We start from the raw sequence: 14,294 nt of genomic DNA, 5'->3' as shown, positions 1-14,294 counted from the left end.
AAACCCGAATCATTACTGTATCAAAGTTGCATCTTCGCTGTAAAGTAATAATGTAAAGTAGCAACAAGGTTAGTTTCTGTAGAACTTACAAATTGTTCTTCGATGGACCAGTTGGACGCAATCCGTCCCAAAAAGTATTTCATTTTTATCGAAGCATATCTCTTATGAGCTCCGTGTCACATCACTGCCTGAACGCCATTTCCTCGCTACTCCTAACCTCAGAGGTAAGGCACCTCCGGAGCGCTCCTATATTTTGGTGGAGGTAGGAGTGATTTCCTATTTTAAGATTCTCAGGAAATTGCTCTTAGTCCTACTCCTACTGTAAAAGTAGGACCAAAATTGCATCACTTGCATCACTCATTCATGGCATAATGAATGAAAAAGTGGAAGAAATTAGAAACAGGACTGTTAATATTTTAGGAAAAGAGCCTTCTAAAAGTCCTGAAGGAAGGGACCCACACGGTCCAGAGTCTCAGTTAATGATAATAAGATGGCTAAATTTCCATGTGTGCTATGTGATGTGACCATGAAGAGGCAACAGCCTCAAAGTTTCTCCTTGAAAATAAACTAAGGACGACAGGAGCATTTAGTCCTTTAGTGAGGAAAGCAAGATAAGACACGTCGCTTTTGTCAACAATGAAAACAAGATTAACTGTTCAGAGGAAAGATAAGCGCCAGAGCTTAAACTAGATTAGCGGAGACGTGTCGCGCAAATTCATGAACGCTCACGAGGTCCGCTGTGTGTCTGAAATTCAGATTTCCTCTTTACAGTTTAATGAATTAAGAAAATCAAGACTAACATTTCTGTGTATGGAACTGCAAGAGGCTAATTCACTTTATTATTAGTTTCATTCAAGAGAAGACCATCAGCTAACGGATGGAGGAAAAAGTCAATCTTCAGACTGGATCATACAACACCATTTTTTATAATACCTCACGCTTCTTATTTTCCCATCAATGCTTCAGTTTTTGGAAATATGCAACACATTTGCTTAAGTTTTATGCCCCTTTATGTCTGTAAAACTGTAACCTTTTTTAATTCAAAATTTTCAAATGATCTTAATCGTCATTCAGATGAAACTTGGACATTTTAGATTTTTACATGAAAAGACATCAACCTGATAAAGTGTATTATTATAAAATGCTAAATTGTTAAGATATTGCAACATGAATGGGACATGGTTACAGACACTACAGATTTTTAGCTTTTACCAAAAACAAAGTTAAGCAACAATTTTCATATAATCAATCATAAAGAAATATGAATGATTTGCATTTTAAATGATTATTGTTTGAAGCGAGACAAGAATCATGAAGAATGAGTTCATCAGAGGGACAACCCACATTAGATGTTTTGGAGATAAAGTCAGAGAGGCCAGATTGAGGTGGTTTGGACATGTTCAGAGGAGAGATGGTGAATATATCGGTAGAAGGATGCTGAGGTTGGAACTGCCAGGCAGGAGGTCTAGAGGAAGACCAAAGAGGAGATTTATGGATGCAGTGAGAGAGGACATGAAGTTAGTTGGTGTGAGAGAAGAGGATGCAGAGGATAGGGTTAGATGGAGGCAGATGATTCACTGTGGCGACCCCTGAAAGGGAACAGCCCAAGGACAAAGAAGAAGAAGATTGTTTGAAGCGAGACAGTACAACACTGAAAAATGGCCATTTTTGCGGAACATATAAAATCATTTCTACAAAATGGTTAAAATTAGCAACTCTGGATTTTTAGGGAAGTGAGATCAGTCACTTCCATGTTGCATATGAACTTCAGAAGTAGCTTCCTTTAGCACACATATTTTGTATTATATGTACAGGATAACTTAAAAAATGTAATCAGCACCAATACTGCATTTATATACTCGTGGTGATGAGGTTCATCCCCCGATCGTTCCTAATTATTTCCTAAATGAGGATGAGTTTAAAAGTTTGTGTTAACTGAAGCTTCGCCGTCATTCACTGAGTTTATGTTTAAATCTGAAGGCGTCTGTAATCCTGAGAGATTAGAACACCGAGTGTGAGCTATAGCGGCTTTATGTCATTCACACACCTGTCCAGTTGGTGGCGATAGAGATTTATTACCCAGACCATACCAGGTTCAGCAGGAGTTCACATGTCTAGGGGACAAAGATGACAGAATGTTCGGCCACGTCCGCAGACAAGCTAACACGAGTAACAGATTTGTCCGAGTCTGCTCCTGATCTCACACACCTGATCTCACACACCTGATCACACACACCTGACACTTCAGCAGGGAGAGAAGCCTGAAACATGCTGCATTTATGTAACACCCTCCGGCACTGCAGAGCGATCACAGCATCGCGGTGCGGCTGTGGGTCAAAAAGATGGAGTTACACACTGTTGCATCAGAACCACCACATGTGGAGAGAACCGCACTGGGACACACACACCCACACACACACACACACACACACATTAACCCTTAGACTGTCTTGTGTTTTAAAAAGTACAGAATCCAAACATCGGCTATTTTTATCTAAATCACGACAGCTTGTGTATTGATGTTGATGTCACACTTTCACTTTAGATTCTGCTCCCGCCATCCTCACCCGAGTCCGACTCTGACTCGCTCTCACTCGCCTCTGAGGCGTAATCCCAGTCCAAAACACACAATATCTCATTTAATACTTCAGCTGCAGGTAAACATTTACCTCTACGGAAACAAACACATAACACTTTCAGTAAACATAACATCTGGATACACACCTGTAACCAACAGAGTATTAGAAAACCCACATGACATCATTTGTTTACGTAAGACAGTCGATGATCTGGTGACATGCGGAACATCTTCAGATGTTGGTGATGGTCTAAGGGTTAGAACCATGTAAACACACACTAGTAGATTTGAGTTAGTGGAAGGAGTCTCGAGTGTCGGCACTTTAACAATCAGAGGTCAACTGGATCCGAGCTACCGGATGTTATTGACACCTTCAGGACTGAAGTTTACAACTTATTAGTTTGTTATAATCTGTTCCGCCAGTTCACGTCTCCTCTCTTGTGTTTGCACCGGATTACATGGAGCCGATTTCTGGTTAATGTTTCACCCATGACGAGATCTTCATCTGGAAATCTCACCCAACTGGCTACTGATGCTGGTGAGGTGATGAGTGTTTACAGCTGCTCTAACAAACAGTAAATGACAACTGGAACAAACTCTTGTGGCTTTTCCACACGTCATCGTGAAACCCCGGGAAGATGAGCTGAGAACTTTAAAATCTCAAGTCAAAATGGTTAAACATCTAATACATGACCTGAGGAGTTGTGATGATGATATTGTGATGTGGACCAGCAGAATCCAACCAATCAGACCAAAGAAGTAGAAGACGACACTCAGCTGTCAATCATGTTGCAGGTCAGATCTGACCGTGCTTTCGCTAAACCTTTGACAAAATCTCGGTGCTTTTAGTTTATATTAGATTTTTCTCTCTAAAAATAACATCACATTACGAGCAGTAACAGTCCAACATTCCCAGTCGGCAGGCTTCACACGAATATGCAACATTTAATATAAAAGTGGTTTATTTTTTAAGTTATACACATCATAGAAAAAGTCATTCCATCCATACCGTTTAACTTTGCACAAATATTTATTTACAGTAGTCGTACCCGATTCAGATGCATGGTGTCGAGAAACGGGAGAATCATACGTGCTGAAAACACAAAAGTCAATGTGACGTCTGTGAAGCTGGACATCTTCATCCACCGTGGACAAATAAATATGCACAAGAAACACACACACACACGAAGCAGGTGAACAGACACGTGCTTCGTCATCTCCCGTGTGATCTCACGAAAAAACAAACAAAAACAAACCAACCAACATCCTCAAACCCAGGAACTTTGATCATCATCCTGCTCGTCTCGCAGAGTCCTTGGTGCTAGCTAGCTCCGCTGCTGCTAGCTGCACCCACGCTTCCTTTATACCTCCTTTACTTTCCCGTTCACAGCGAACCCGTTGGTGTAGTGCACAGCGCTGTTCTCTAGGCGCGTGCCGTTGGGTATCGTGGTCTCCTCGGTGCCGTTAGCGTGGCCGTTCTGCTTGGGTTTGTCTTCGTTGACGGCCGGCAGCCGCTTGCCCCTGATGTAAGCCTGGATCCAGAAGTTGGAGAAGAGGACGAAGAAGAACATGCCGTACATCCAGATGAGGTGGATGAAAATGGGCACCTGGTATTCACAGTTTTCCATGAAATAATACTGAGAGATGTGGACGGAAACCACGATGAACTGTATCTGTGGAAAAACAGGAAAAAATAAAATAAAGGTTTTCTATAAGAGCACGCTTTCGAAAAAAAAAAAAAAAAAAAAAAAAAAAATTATATATATATATATACTCTGTTGTGAGGAAACATTGGCTTTGAGCTGTTAAAAGGTGAACAGTTTGGTTCTCAGATGTTTAACAGTAAAATGTTGCCATGGATAAAAGCACTTAAAAATAAATCACAATTCGTGATGCTTGCAGCGAAAACATGGTATCGGTGCTAAAGTGTCTCACCCAAGTGATTTTTTTGTAAATATGCATAAACATTTATATTTAGATAAAAAGAAATACAATAATATGTAAATCTAAATACAACGTCATGCTCTTTTATGTTGTAGTGTCTGTAACCTTTTTGAATTCAGATTCTTCAATGATCTTAATTGTCATTTAAATGAAACTCTGCCAATTTAGATCTCACATGAAAGGAAATAAACCTGAAAGTGTATTATTCTAAAATGCAAGATATTGCAATATAAATTTGGCATGGTTACAGACACTACAGATTTTTTTGTATTAAAAAATCCTAAAATGCTTTAATTTAAGCAACACTTTACATGTCATATACTTTTAGAAGCTGACACTGATCATAATATCAAAGAAATATACAGTAAATAATTAGCATTTTAAATAATAGTTTGAAGTGAGACAGTGTAATGCTAAATGTTATTTAGTAATGTAATGCTAATCTATTTTGGGTTTTTTAAAATCCTCTCTCCAAAACAGCTGAAGTTACATAATTTTTTGTAGGGAAGCAAGATCGGTCACTTCCGTGTTGCATAAACTTCAAAAGTAGCTTCTTGGCACAAACCTTTTCTGCATTATGTGTACAACACAAAAAAATTAATAAAATCAGCAGCAGAACTGTGTTTGTTCTTTGGGAAAATTGTGGTATAAAACCTACAGATCATTGTGTTTTGTCTGCACAGTAATAAAAAAATGGCAGATGCACCCCTTAAAATAAATGATTGTGTTTAATAAAATACACTTTACTGATAAACTTCCAGACAAACTTTCTGTAATGTACAGTAAATATAAACGTAATGGAATGTACAGTAAATGAAGCAGACTAACCAGCTGGATAGCAGTCATGTATTTCTTCCACCAGAGGTACTTCTGAAAGCGCGGGCCGGCCGCGGCGAGGCCGTAGTAGCTGTACATGATGACGTGGACCGTGGCGTTCACCATGGCGTGGAAGGAGCCCATCCCCCCGGCTGTCACCAAACACAGAGACAGAGAGAGAGAGAGAGAGAGAGAGAAATGCTTTACAACATGATTTCACTCGTCTGATCAAAATGCATCAGGATTCACTTCCATACGAATTTTCCAGCCTCTAATAACCCCAGACTCATCATGTCCTCGGTTTGTCTCTGCGGTTTTGACTCATACATATAGTTACACCGCACAGTGCTGTTACTGTCTATTATCATCACTTGTAAAATACCTCTCATCCATTTAGGTCTCTTAGTCAGAACTAACTGGTTGTATAATTCGATTTTTAACAAACACAAAACACATAAAATCAATATCCTTTAAATAAGTAAACGTCTACACCGGTAGCTCATGACGTCGGAGAGTTTTGGGAACTGGCTGATATTAAATCTGTAAACTAATTGTTTTCTTTTGAAGAGCGGGTGAGCACGGCCTGAATCCCTTCTTGTGATTTCGAGTGATAAGAGATGAGGGATAAGTCAACTCTGAAGAACAGGTTACAATAAATGGTTGTTTATGTAACAGCCTCAGCAGCGACCTCGTTTCCCCTCTCGTCTGTTCCAAACACTCAGCATTCAGCATCAGCAGTTACTAATCACTGACCTGATCATCTCTCATCACCTGCACCTGTTGCTCACTGGTTCATGTTGGATGTTGTTTTTATGCTAGAATGATTCATGGGTCACTGTGTGGCTTAAACAAAACACATCTCCTCTAGAGGAACCGGACTGAGAAATATTTCGAAACAGGCCTGTAACAGTACGAAACCTAATGAGATCGTTAAAATGTTATTTTGCATTGTGGAAAGTCTCTCTCTAACCACAGACACATTTTAGAAGGTTAATTGTACAACAGTTTGTTCAGACTGAGTAATCTGGTTAGACGTTCCATAAGTGATGATAATGGACGGTAACAGAACAGAAATGTTTAACTACAGAATATGCATCACTCAGCATCTGTACGGTCCGCAGTACTGAGGAGAGAGCAGCTTCCTGACAAAACCCACATTCACACCCAGTCACAGAAGCACTTTCAAGCCGCACCATCGTGCCTACAGCCGCATCACAGCGCTCACTTCTCATATCCAGCAGTACAGAGCTCCTCTCAAGTCTTATTACGAAATTAAACAGTTCAGTAATAAAGTTCTCAACGCTGACACGTGAAAAAAAAATAAAGCTTAAAACACGGAAAGGATCAAGTGACCAAAGACGGTGAAGAGTAAAGAGGCGAGTCGTAGCCTTTTGAAATTGAAACAACTTGCATCAAAGAGCGATGTTTTTGGAAGGAAAACAAACAAACAAACAAAAAAAAAAAGGGTCGTAGGAAAGAAAATTGTGAGCTTCATTAAAGTAATCCCGCAAACTTTTTTTATTTTTTATATATATATATTTTTTAAACACCCGTTTGTTTGAACCCAAAGACCAGAGATTAAGGACTCACCGGGGGTCAGAGTGATGCCCCACCACCAGCTCCAGGGCAGAACCGAGTGGTGAAAGATGTGCAGGAAAGTCACCTGACTGTGTTTCTTCCTCAGCACAAAGAAAACCTGAAGGAGGCACACATGAACGAAGAATAAAGCAAGCACTGTAATGAAACATTCCTGAAAAGCATCTCAGATTATATTATATAGATATGAGATATGCATATGAGAGAGAGAGAGAGAGAGAGAGAGAGAGAGACCCAGAAGTGATTTCAAAGTGGTAACAACTACAGAAGAGGGAAATCAAAGAAACACTGAAGTCTAGATAAGAACAGTGACGCAGAAGAAAAGTCCTTACAGTGTCGAGAAGTTCGATATATTTTGAAAAGTAGAACAACCAGGCCACTCGGATCATCTGTGGAAATAAAAGAAGCACAAGACAGAAATATTACACCGTCAGGGCGGAGCTCCTGTTAACCCCGCCTCATCACAAGCTGATGCATTTCCTCTAACGGCACGTCCCCGAGTGTTTAAACTTCAGCTTTAACACAACAGTTCAATCTATTTAACAACGAGTTCCTGTTCTCGCTTACACTACCGCAACTCAAAAGTATTCATACCCCTTGAACTTTTCACATTGTCACGTTACAAACACCAACGTGAATGTATTTTATTTGGATTTTATGTGACACAAAGTGGGACATAATTGTGAACTGTTGTTCCGAAAAAGTGTGTTGTGCATTCTCTTTCAAGACTGCCCGTATTTGGCTCCCATCCAACTCCCCAATAAAATACACTTACGTTGCACAACACGTTTTAACGTGACAAAATGTGAAAAAGTTTAATAGGTACAAATACTTTTACACGGCGCTGTTCATAAGCAGCCAGCTGATGCTCACCCTGAGAGTCTGCGGGCTGGTCGAGATGTCGATGAGGTCACATCTCCACGTGAACGTCGTCGCCCAGCCGGACATCAGGAACTGAAACAAACAGCAGGAAGTGAGACGACAGTCTAACGCAGAGGATTTCTTTCTTTCAGGTTACACACGTTTAGAATCAAAGAGCGATGAGGTCGTGGGATGACTGCAGAATGACATCTGTGGAATTCGTGATGTCATTCAGACTGGTTCTCCCAAATACAGCCCTTAACTGGAAGACTTCTAAAAAACACATGACTACTGTCGCATTCTATCAATCACTTATTCGTTCTTATTTAGCCAAACGTATACCAAGTACATACTGTAATCAGTAACATATACTTTATCAATAAGCAGTAGATCGTGACGCTTCTCTCACATTTACAGGCTGACGGCCTTATCCAGGGCGACTTGCATTTATCTGGCTATACGTCTGAGCAGATGAGGGTTAGTGACAGTGGTAGCTTGGTGGTTCTGGGGTTTAAACCCATAGCTTTCTGGTCCAGAATCCAACATCTTAGCCCGTTAGCTCCCCCTCATCAGGAACGTTTATTATAGCTCGCTTTAAGAACAAATAAATAAAATTGCCTTTAACACAAAACCCCAGAGTATAAAAGGCTGAATTCTATTTTTAATAGAATGTAGGTGAACAAGTTATCGCTCGTTACTGTATATTCTTAATCTTTAGACCTGTGAGGGGTCTGGGTGGAACCCAGCAACCAATTAAAGAACCTGTTTTTCGAAGAGTGTATGTATTAACTGGCTAAGTATAAGAAATGTAAAATTGTTGCTCGTACCAATGAGGTCACCTACTGTAAATGCCTAGAACCTGGGAAAAATAAGTGATAAATGTCAGGATTTACAGCTGTTCTACTGTAGCATAAATGAGAAGTGAAATAAAATGACAAATATTGCAAAGCCAAGATAGTAGCCAAGGGGTTGAGCGGAAAAAATAAGACTAATAAATATAATTTTCCTCCGATGATGTTGACTTCTGGTAGGGAAACCCTTTGGAATCTTTTAGACATGATTTTTTATTTAAAAAGAACAAGTGATTAGCTAACAAAGTCAGAGTACGCAACATTAAACAGTTACTGTATCTGGGAAGGAGAAGACCATCATGTTCTGCGCGATCATTAGGTTCTTTAACTCAGAAACAAAAATTAAAAGAAGAACCAATCTCACGATGTGTACGACCGATATCTGCTGGGGGTCTCGTTTGCATTTTCATTCGCCTTTTATCCTCAGACTTTGATCCACAGTTTAATAGTTTATGCAAACTGGCAACTAGGCAAAGAATGCTATTTCCATCTTCAAGGAAATTATGGCACAAATGTGAATAAAATTTGCAAACTGATTCCCTCTCGCATGAAGGAAAAAAGAAGAACCAAGGGTTAAAAACAACAACAACAAAATAATAGGCGTTCCCCACCTCGTAAACAATGTAGGCATTGAAGAACACCATGCAGAAGTTGTAAATGATCATGGCGGTTTTGAGGTCGTAGGGTTTGCGGTTGGCCATGTAGCGCGGCCCGCAGTACAGCACGAAGCACACGTAGCTCACTAGGATGAGAGTCATCTGGATGGGGCTCTGCATCAGAGGGTAATCACGTACTCGTGCATCTGGAGAGGGGCAGGGGTTAACAAAATCATTCCTGGTGTATATAAAAAGAATGTGGCCATGTTGTAGCATCTTTACGGTAGACATTCAATTCTCAAATTTACAGGAAGCAAAAGTGCTTAAGTGCTTGTGCAAATCAAGTCGATCTCCATATACAGAGACTGTTCAGTCAAACACTAAACTAAGCCACAGAACACCAACATTTCTTAAATAAAGCTCAAACTCAAGATAAATAATAAAGCTCATTCTTTTAGATGGAGTCTGTCTTATAACCCTGGGCGACTCCGTCTGGAATGTACGGTGATTGAAAAACCTCTGCTTGAACTTGGGAGTCAGGCTGGAGCTCCGGGGCGAGTACCAGGTGTATGATTGATAAATGCATGATAATGATGTCACCAGTGATTTAAAAGGAAAAGGGGAGAATACAAAAAAATGGAGATGTACTGCTGAACACCCCAGATGGCTGTATAACGTTGACCTTTAAAAGGTCTTATACATCAGTTGCTACTTGGAGATATACAGTATGTATAATTAGACAGTATACACTCAAGCCATGCAAATACACACCAGCTTAGCTAGGTAAGGAACATAGACATGGAGTTATGGTGCTTTCATCAATTTCTAGAAACTGACAATTGTAATAAAAAACATCACTGATAATAAAGGAGGCCAAAACTTTAGAGATAAAGATAAATGATTTGTTGAAGCCATAATCTCTCACTCATTTAAATGAGATTCGATTGAGTTACACTGATGGGCGGGGTTATACTGTACACCCCTGCTATTTTATATACAGTTTATTATTATAACAGAACATTACAATACCCAACCTGGACTGCTTAACTGTTTAGTGATATCTTTCTCTACACTGTTACCCCAGGTAAGGTTAGCACATAGCTAACATCAGCTAACTCGCATACCTAGCTGGATATTTTTACATATGCAATACCGTTGGAATTTGAACACTGAATCATGATTGGCTCGAACACAAGTTATGACCTCACAAAGCGAGGGATTATTTCCCCACTCAGTGCACGCACCTGTTCTTTTGAGGAGGTAGTCGTAGAACCTCATGATATTTGAAAACACGTCCTGAATCATCCTTCCTTCGTCACTTCAGTCAAATTGTAAACTAAAAGAAAAAAAAAAAAAGAACAAAAAAAGGAAAGGTTTAAATAATGAGACATCAGACCACTTTACAAAGACACTGCTTATAAACTAATCATGCGTCAACAATGAGCAAGCTAAAATAAACAGGAAACACCTGTCCAGCTGTGCAGAATAAACACCCTGACCCTGAGCTCCGAAGCCGAGCTGACAGATGAGTGACAGAGCTGTGATAAAGTGCGCATAAAGGGCGCTTGTTTGTGTCAGCTTAGATTCCAGCTTTACAGAAAAAAAGGAGAAGCCATTAATTTGCAAAGGCAAATAAGTCCAATGCAAAGGACCTGGATGGGAACCAAAAGACAGAATGATCATAAAACGCATTAAACATCATTCCAGCGCTCGTAAGTAAGATGGCACGCTGTCAGTCGACGAGACTGCGACCTGCTCGACTAGTCAGCGCACGTATCGGACTAAACGTGTTCAACAGGACGACCCAGGATAACCATACACTGATAAAGTGCAACAGAACAGCCCCCATGTCTTAAAAACATCAAAGGTAAAGAGATCAAGATCAGGAGAATCCAGGGTCCTGGGTTACATCGGCGGGACATCACGAGAGACCTTTATCCCAAAAAAAATCATTTTCACACATTGACTTGGATAATACACTGTTTAAAATATTGTCAATTCACTGTGGATTCTTCAAAGAGCCTGCAAAAAGACTTTATAGTTGAGTTGTGTGCAATCGTTAAGGGTTCTACCAGAAAAAGTAAGTGGGGTAAAGTACAACATATAACTGGTTAATGATAGTGATGTGGTAAAACAAAGCAGCAGCTATAATAGTGTGAAAATATGTGAACCTTAAACAACATACTATAACTGTGGCATCACTGATATTTTTATTAAGCATCTTTCGACATGAAGCTGGGAGGGCCTGGCGGGGCCACCGGCACAGATGCTGCTGCTAATATTCCAAAACTTCATAACAGAATTTACAAAAACTATGGAAACCATATCAATTTAAACAGTAATAGTAGAATCTCTCCATAAAGATGAATGATGGGTAAAATACAGTACTATGATTCAGTTACTGCTCCCTCATGATTCATTTACATATGCTAATATGTCCTTAGTGATAAATGCTAGCAGTGTCACTTTCCCGCCCGGACCAAAACAACAAAAGCATTCATGCTAGGCTGATCCAAAACTTCAAAGGATAAATGTACAGATCAGAAACGAGAATATAGGCCTTTATTCCAAATCATAGGATAGATGGATAGATCATTGGGTATATGACCAAAAAGTTTAGCTTTAAATCAATCATATGTACCTTCCTTAGATTAATCTAAAGAATAATAACCCAAAAAAAAAAATCCCTAAAATGCTCTAAATAGTTCTTATTTTGCTTATCCAACAGTAGAATGCTGCGCTAACGTGATGTGGTGTCACGCCCTTTAGTGCCCTGAGAGAAACATGTGAGAGCTTAAACATACATGCCAAGTCAGGAAAGTGTGTATCGGAAGAACATTTAGTGATTTTTTTTTTTTTTTTTTTTTTTGGATTCTATAGATTATATACCAGTGTGGCTCACGTCTCTCTCCTGACAAAAACATAAAATAAAATCATAAACTTAGTCATTATATAAATTAGTTCTAAATGACCTAAACACAAATCTAAATCTTTTTTAACACACACACACACACGGTTAAATTTCAGTTCAGCTCTGGGCAAAAAAAAAAAAAAAAAAAAAAGTAATTCAGTGTTTTTAATTGATTATGTTAATATATATATATATAAACCCTGTTGCTTCATTTCCTGACCTGAGAGGAACGTGCACAGGATCAAACAAATCAGGTCAAAGATCAACCAGTTGTCAAAAAAATTCCATTTAAAGCTACAAGACAGGAATATTGAATGATGTGTGTGTGTGTGTGTGTGTGTGTTTGCCCCCTTCAGCACGCGTCTGTATGACTAAGTGAGTAAAGCCAGTCAGACAGGTGAGGTGAAGCCGAGTCATGAGTTTGAGTGAGTGATGAAAGTACAGGTGACAGTGCCTTGGCTACAACCAAACAAAGATGAAGTTCAGGACAAATACAGTGCAAGTGTTTCATTTCTGGTGCATCTCCCTCCTTCTCTCCCTCCCTCCTTCTCTCTCTTCCTCCTTCTCTCTCTCTCCCTCTCTTAGTTAGAAATTAATTTGAAAGCATGTAAGAGCACATGGTGAAGTTATAAACATGAAACCTTTAAAGTCATACTCTTCATCACTGAACTGAACTTCTTCCTCACCTGTATCTTCACACCTGAGGCCTGGTGAAGGTTCCAGACAATCGGCCCAGATGTCCTCCTGAGCCTGTTCCAAACCAAAGTCAGGGGAAATGTGGCTGTGTTTGAGTTTCAGCCCTGTAGGTCTTCATCTAAACACCGTTTCCAGCAGCATGAGGAAAGAAAAAAAAAAAAACAACACCAGAGGACAAAAAGATGACGTGCTTGTTGGCAGTGACAGACCAAAAGAGAATGGGAGGCTCAGCTCTGAATTTAACTGGGAGTAAGAGCAAGCACACATTCAGACCCCACCCACCTGTTCTTTTCAACCACACCCTGCCCTGGCCACGCCCACTGTAACCCAATCTGGACTCTCTACTGGTTGCTGAAAGAATGCCTGATCTGAGCTGGAAAAGTGGGCGAGAAATCGAGGGATGTTTCTCTCTCTCTCTCTCTCTCTCTCTGTGACTTGAACAATACAGCTTTTCATTATCAAACACACTCACATCCCTTGATTTCTCACCCACTTCTCTATCATTTTGGAAACATGAACCACAACAACAGTAACAGATTAAAAGATTAATCTTTGATTAAAAGATAGACAAAAGATACCACAATCACTGACAAATGATTGACATTTCAAAGAAATTAATTACAAAGCTTCTGATAGCAATCACTTTATCTATGTATGTAAAAATTATTTTTCTTTTCCGTTTCATACAACAATTAGCATTTTTTACATTTGTGCTACATCTTTATATCCTAACCATGCAATTCTATTATTTCCTGATATACCCGTGGCCTTTAATGCAAGTTATTTATATATTTATATACATGTGATTTATTTATTTATTAATTTCTGTCTTGGTAATTATATAACTACATTAAAATGTGTTTAATGAGTAGAATGTAAGGTTAGAATACCTTAACTTTTTCTTTCTGATTTCAACTAAACTACAAATATTATTTTTTTTTATGTCTAAATATATTGTATTATGTTTACAATAGAATTATTGAATCATTTAATATTCTATATTATAGAATAATGTTAGGTTTGGACTTTACGATTAGTATTAAGACTTGTAAAGTCCCAATCATGTCTTTTATAATATGTTTTCAGTTGAATATTGGATGTTCATTGGATAAAATAAAAAATATATATATAACAGCTTTAGCCATTACATGCAGTCTTTCAAGTTTTTCCCTGGAGAAAGTAAGACAGGTAAGGCTAAAGGTAAGACAGGAGTGAGGTTCCTTGAGACTGAAACCTGATGAAGACGATCCAGCAGCCATCATGACATTTGCATGACACCAGGCTGATGTTAATGTCATGTCCCAGAGTGGGATCACTTTCATTTTTTTGTAGCTTGTAGAAACCATTAGACACCTAAAACCAGCCTTATTTAGGGGTCTTTGTTATACACTTATCTATGTAAATGCAAGGGTCTTACAAACTTTAATGAGTGACTCATCAGACAC

The 14,294-nt window shown here is 39.2% G+C and overlaps 1 protein-coding gene across 2 annotated transcripts; it reads right to left on the bottom strand.

The window, feature by feature from the left end:
• Positions 1 to 3,522: 3,522 nt before the first annotated feature.
• elovl1a (ELOVL fatty acid elongase 1a) lies at positions 3,523 to 13,091 on the bottom strand. 2 transcript variants are annotated; one of them, XM_053487016.1, is made up of 8 exons: positions 12,840 to 13,091; positions 10,487 to 10,578; positions 9,258 to 9,448; positions 7,808 to 7,888; positions 7,267 to 7,323; positions 6,929 to 7,034; positions 5,351 to 5,490; positions 3,523 to 4,251 (listed from the first exon to the last, which is right to left on the bottom strand). In XM_053487016.1, exons 2-8 carry the CDS (start codon positions 10,545 to 10,547, stop codon positions 3,940 to 3,942), a joined length of 948 nt encoding a protein of 315 aa, XP_053342991.1. In that variant the 5' UTR covers positions 10,548 to 10,578; positions 12,840 to 13,091; the 3' UTR covers positions 3,523 to 3,939. The 2 variants fall into 2 exon arrangements, with proteins under 2 accessions (XP_053342991.1, XP_053342992.1); XM_053487017.1 differs by lacking the exon at positions 12,840 to 13,091 and adding an exon at positions 10,711 to 10,793.
• Between the last annotated feature and the right edge of the window lie 1,203 nt (positions 13,092 to 14,294).

This window comes from Clarias gariepinus, chromosome 25 (assembly GCF_024256425.1).
Source record: "Clarias gariepinus isolate MV-2021 ecotype Netherlands chromosome 25, CGAR_prim_01v2, whole genome shotgun sequence".
NCBI classification, from domain to species: Eukaryota; Metazoa; Chordata; class Actinopteri; order Siluriformes; family Clariidae; genus Clarias; species Clarias gariepinus.
Note: the sequence above shows the minus strand (reverse complement) of the source record. Positions and strands in the feature narration are given on the sequence as shown.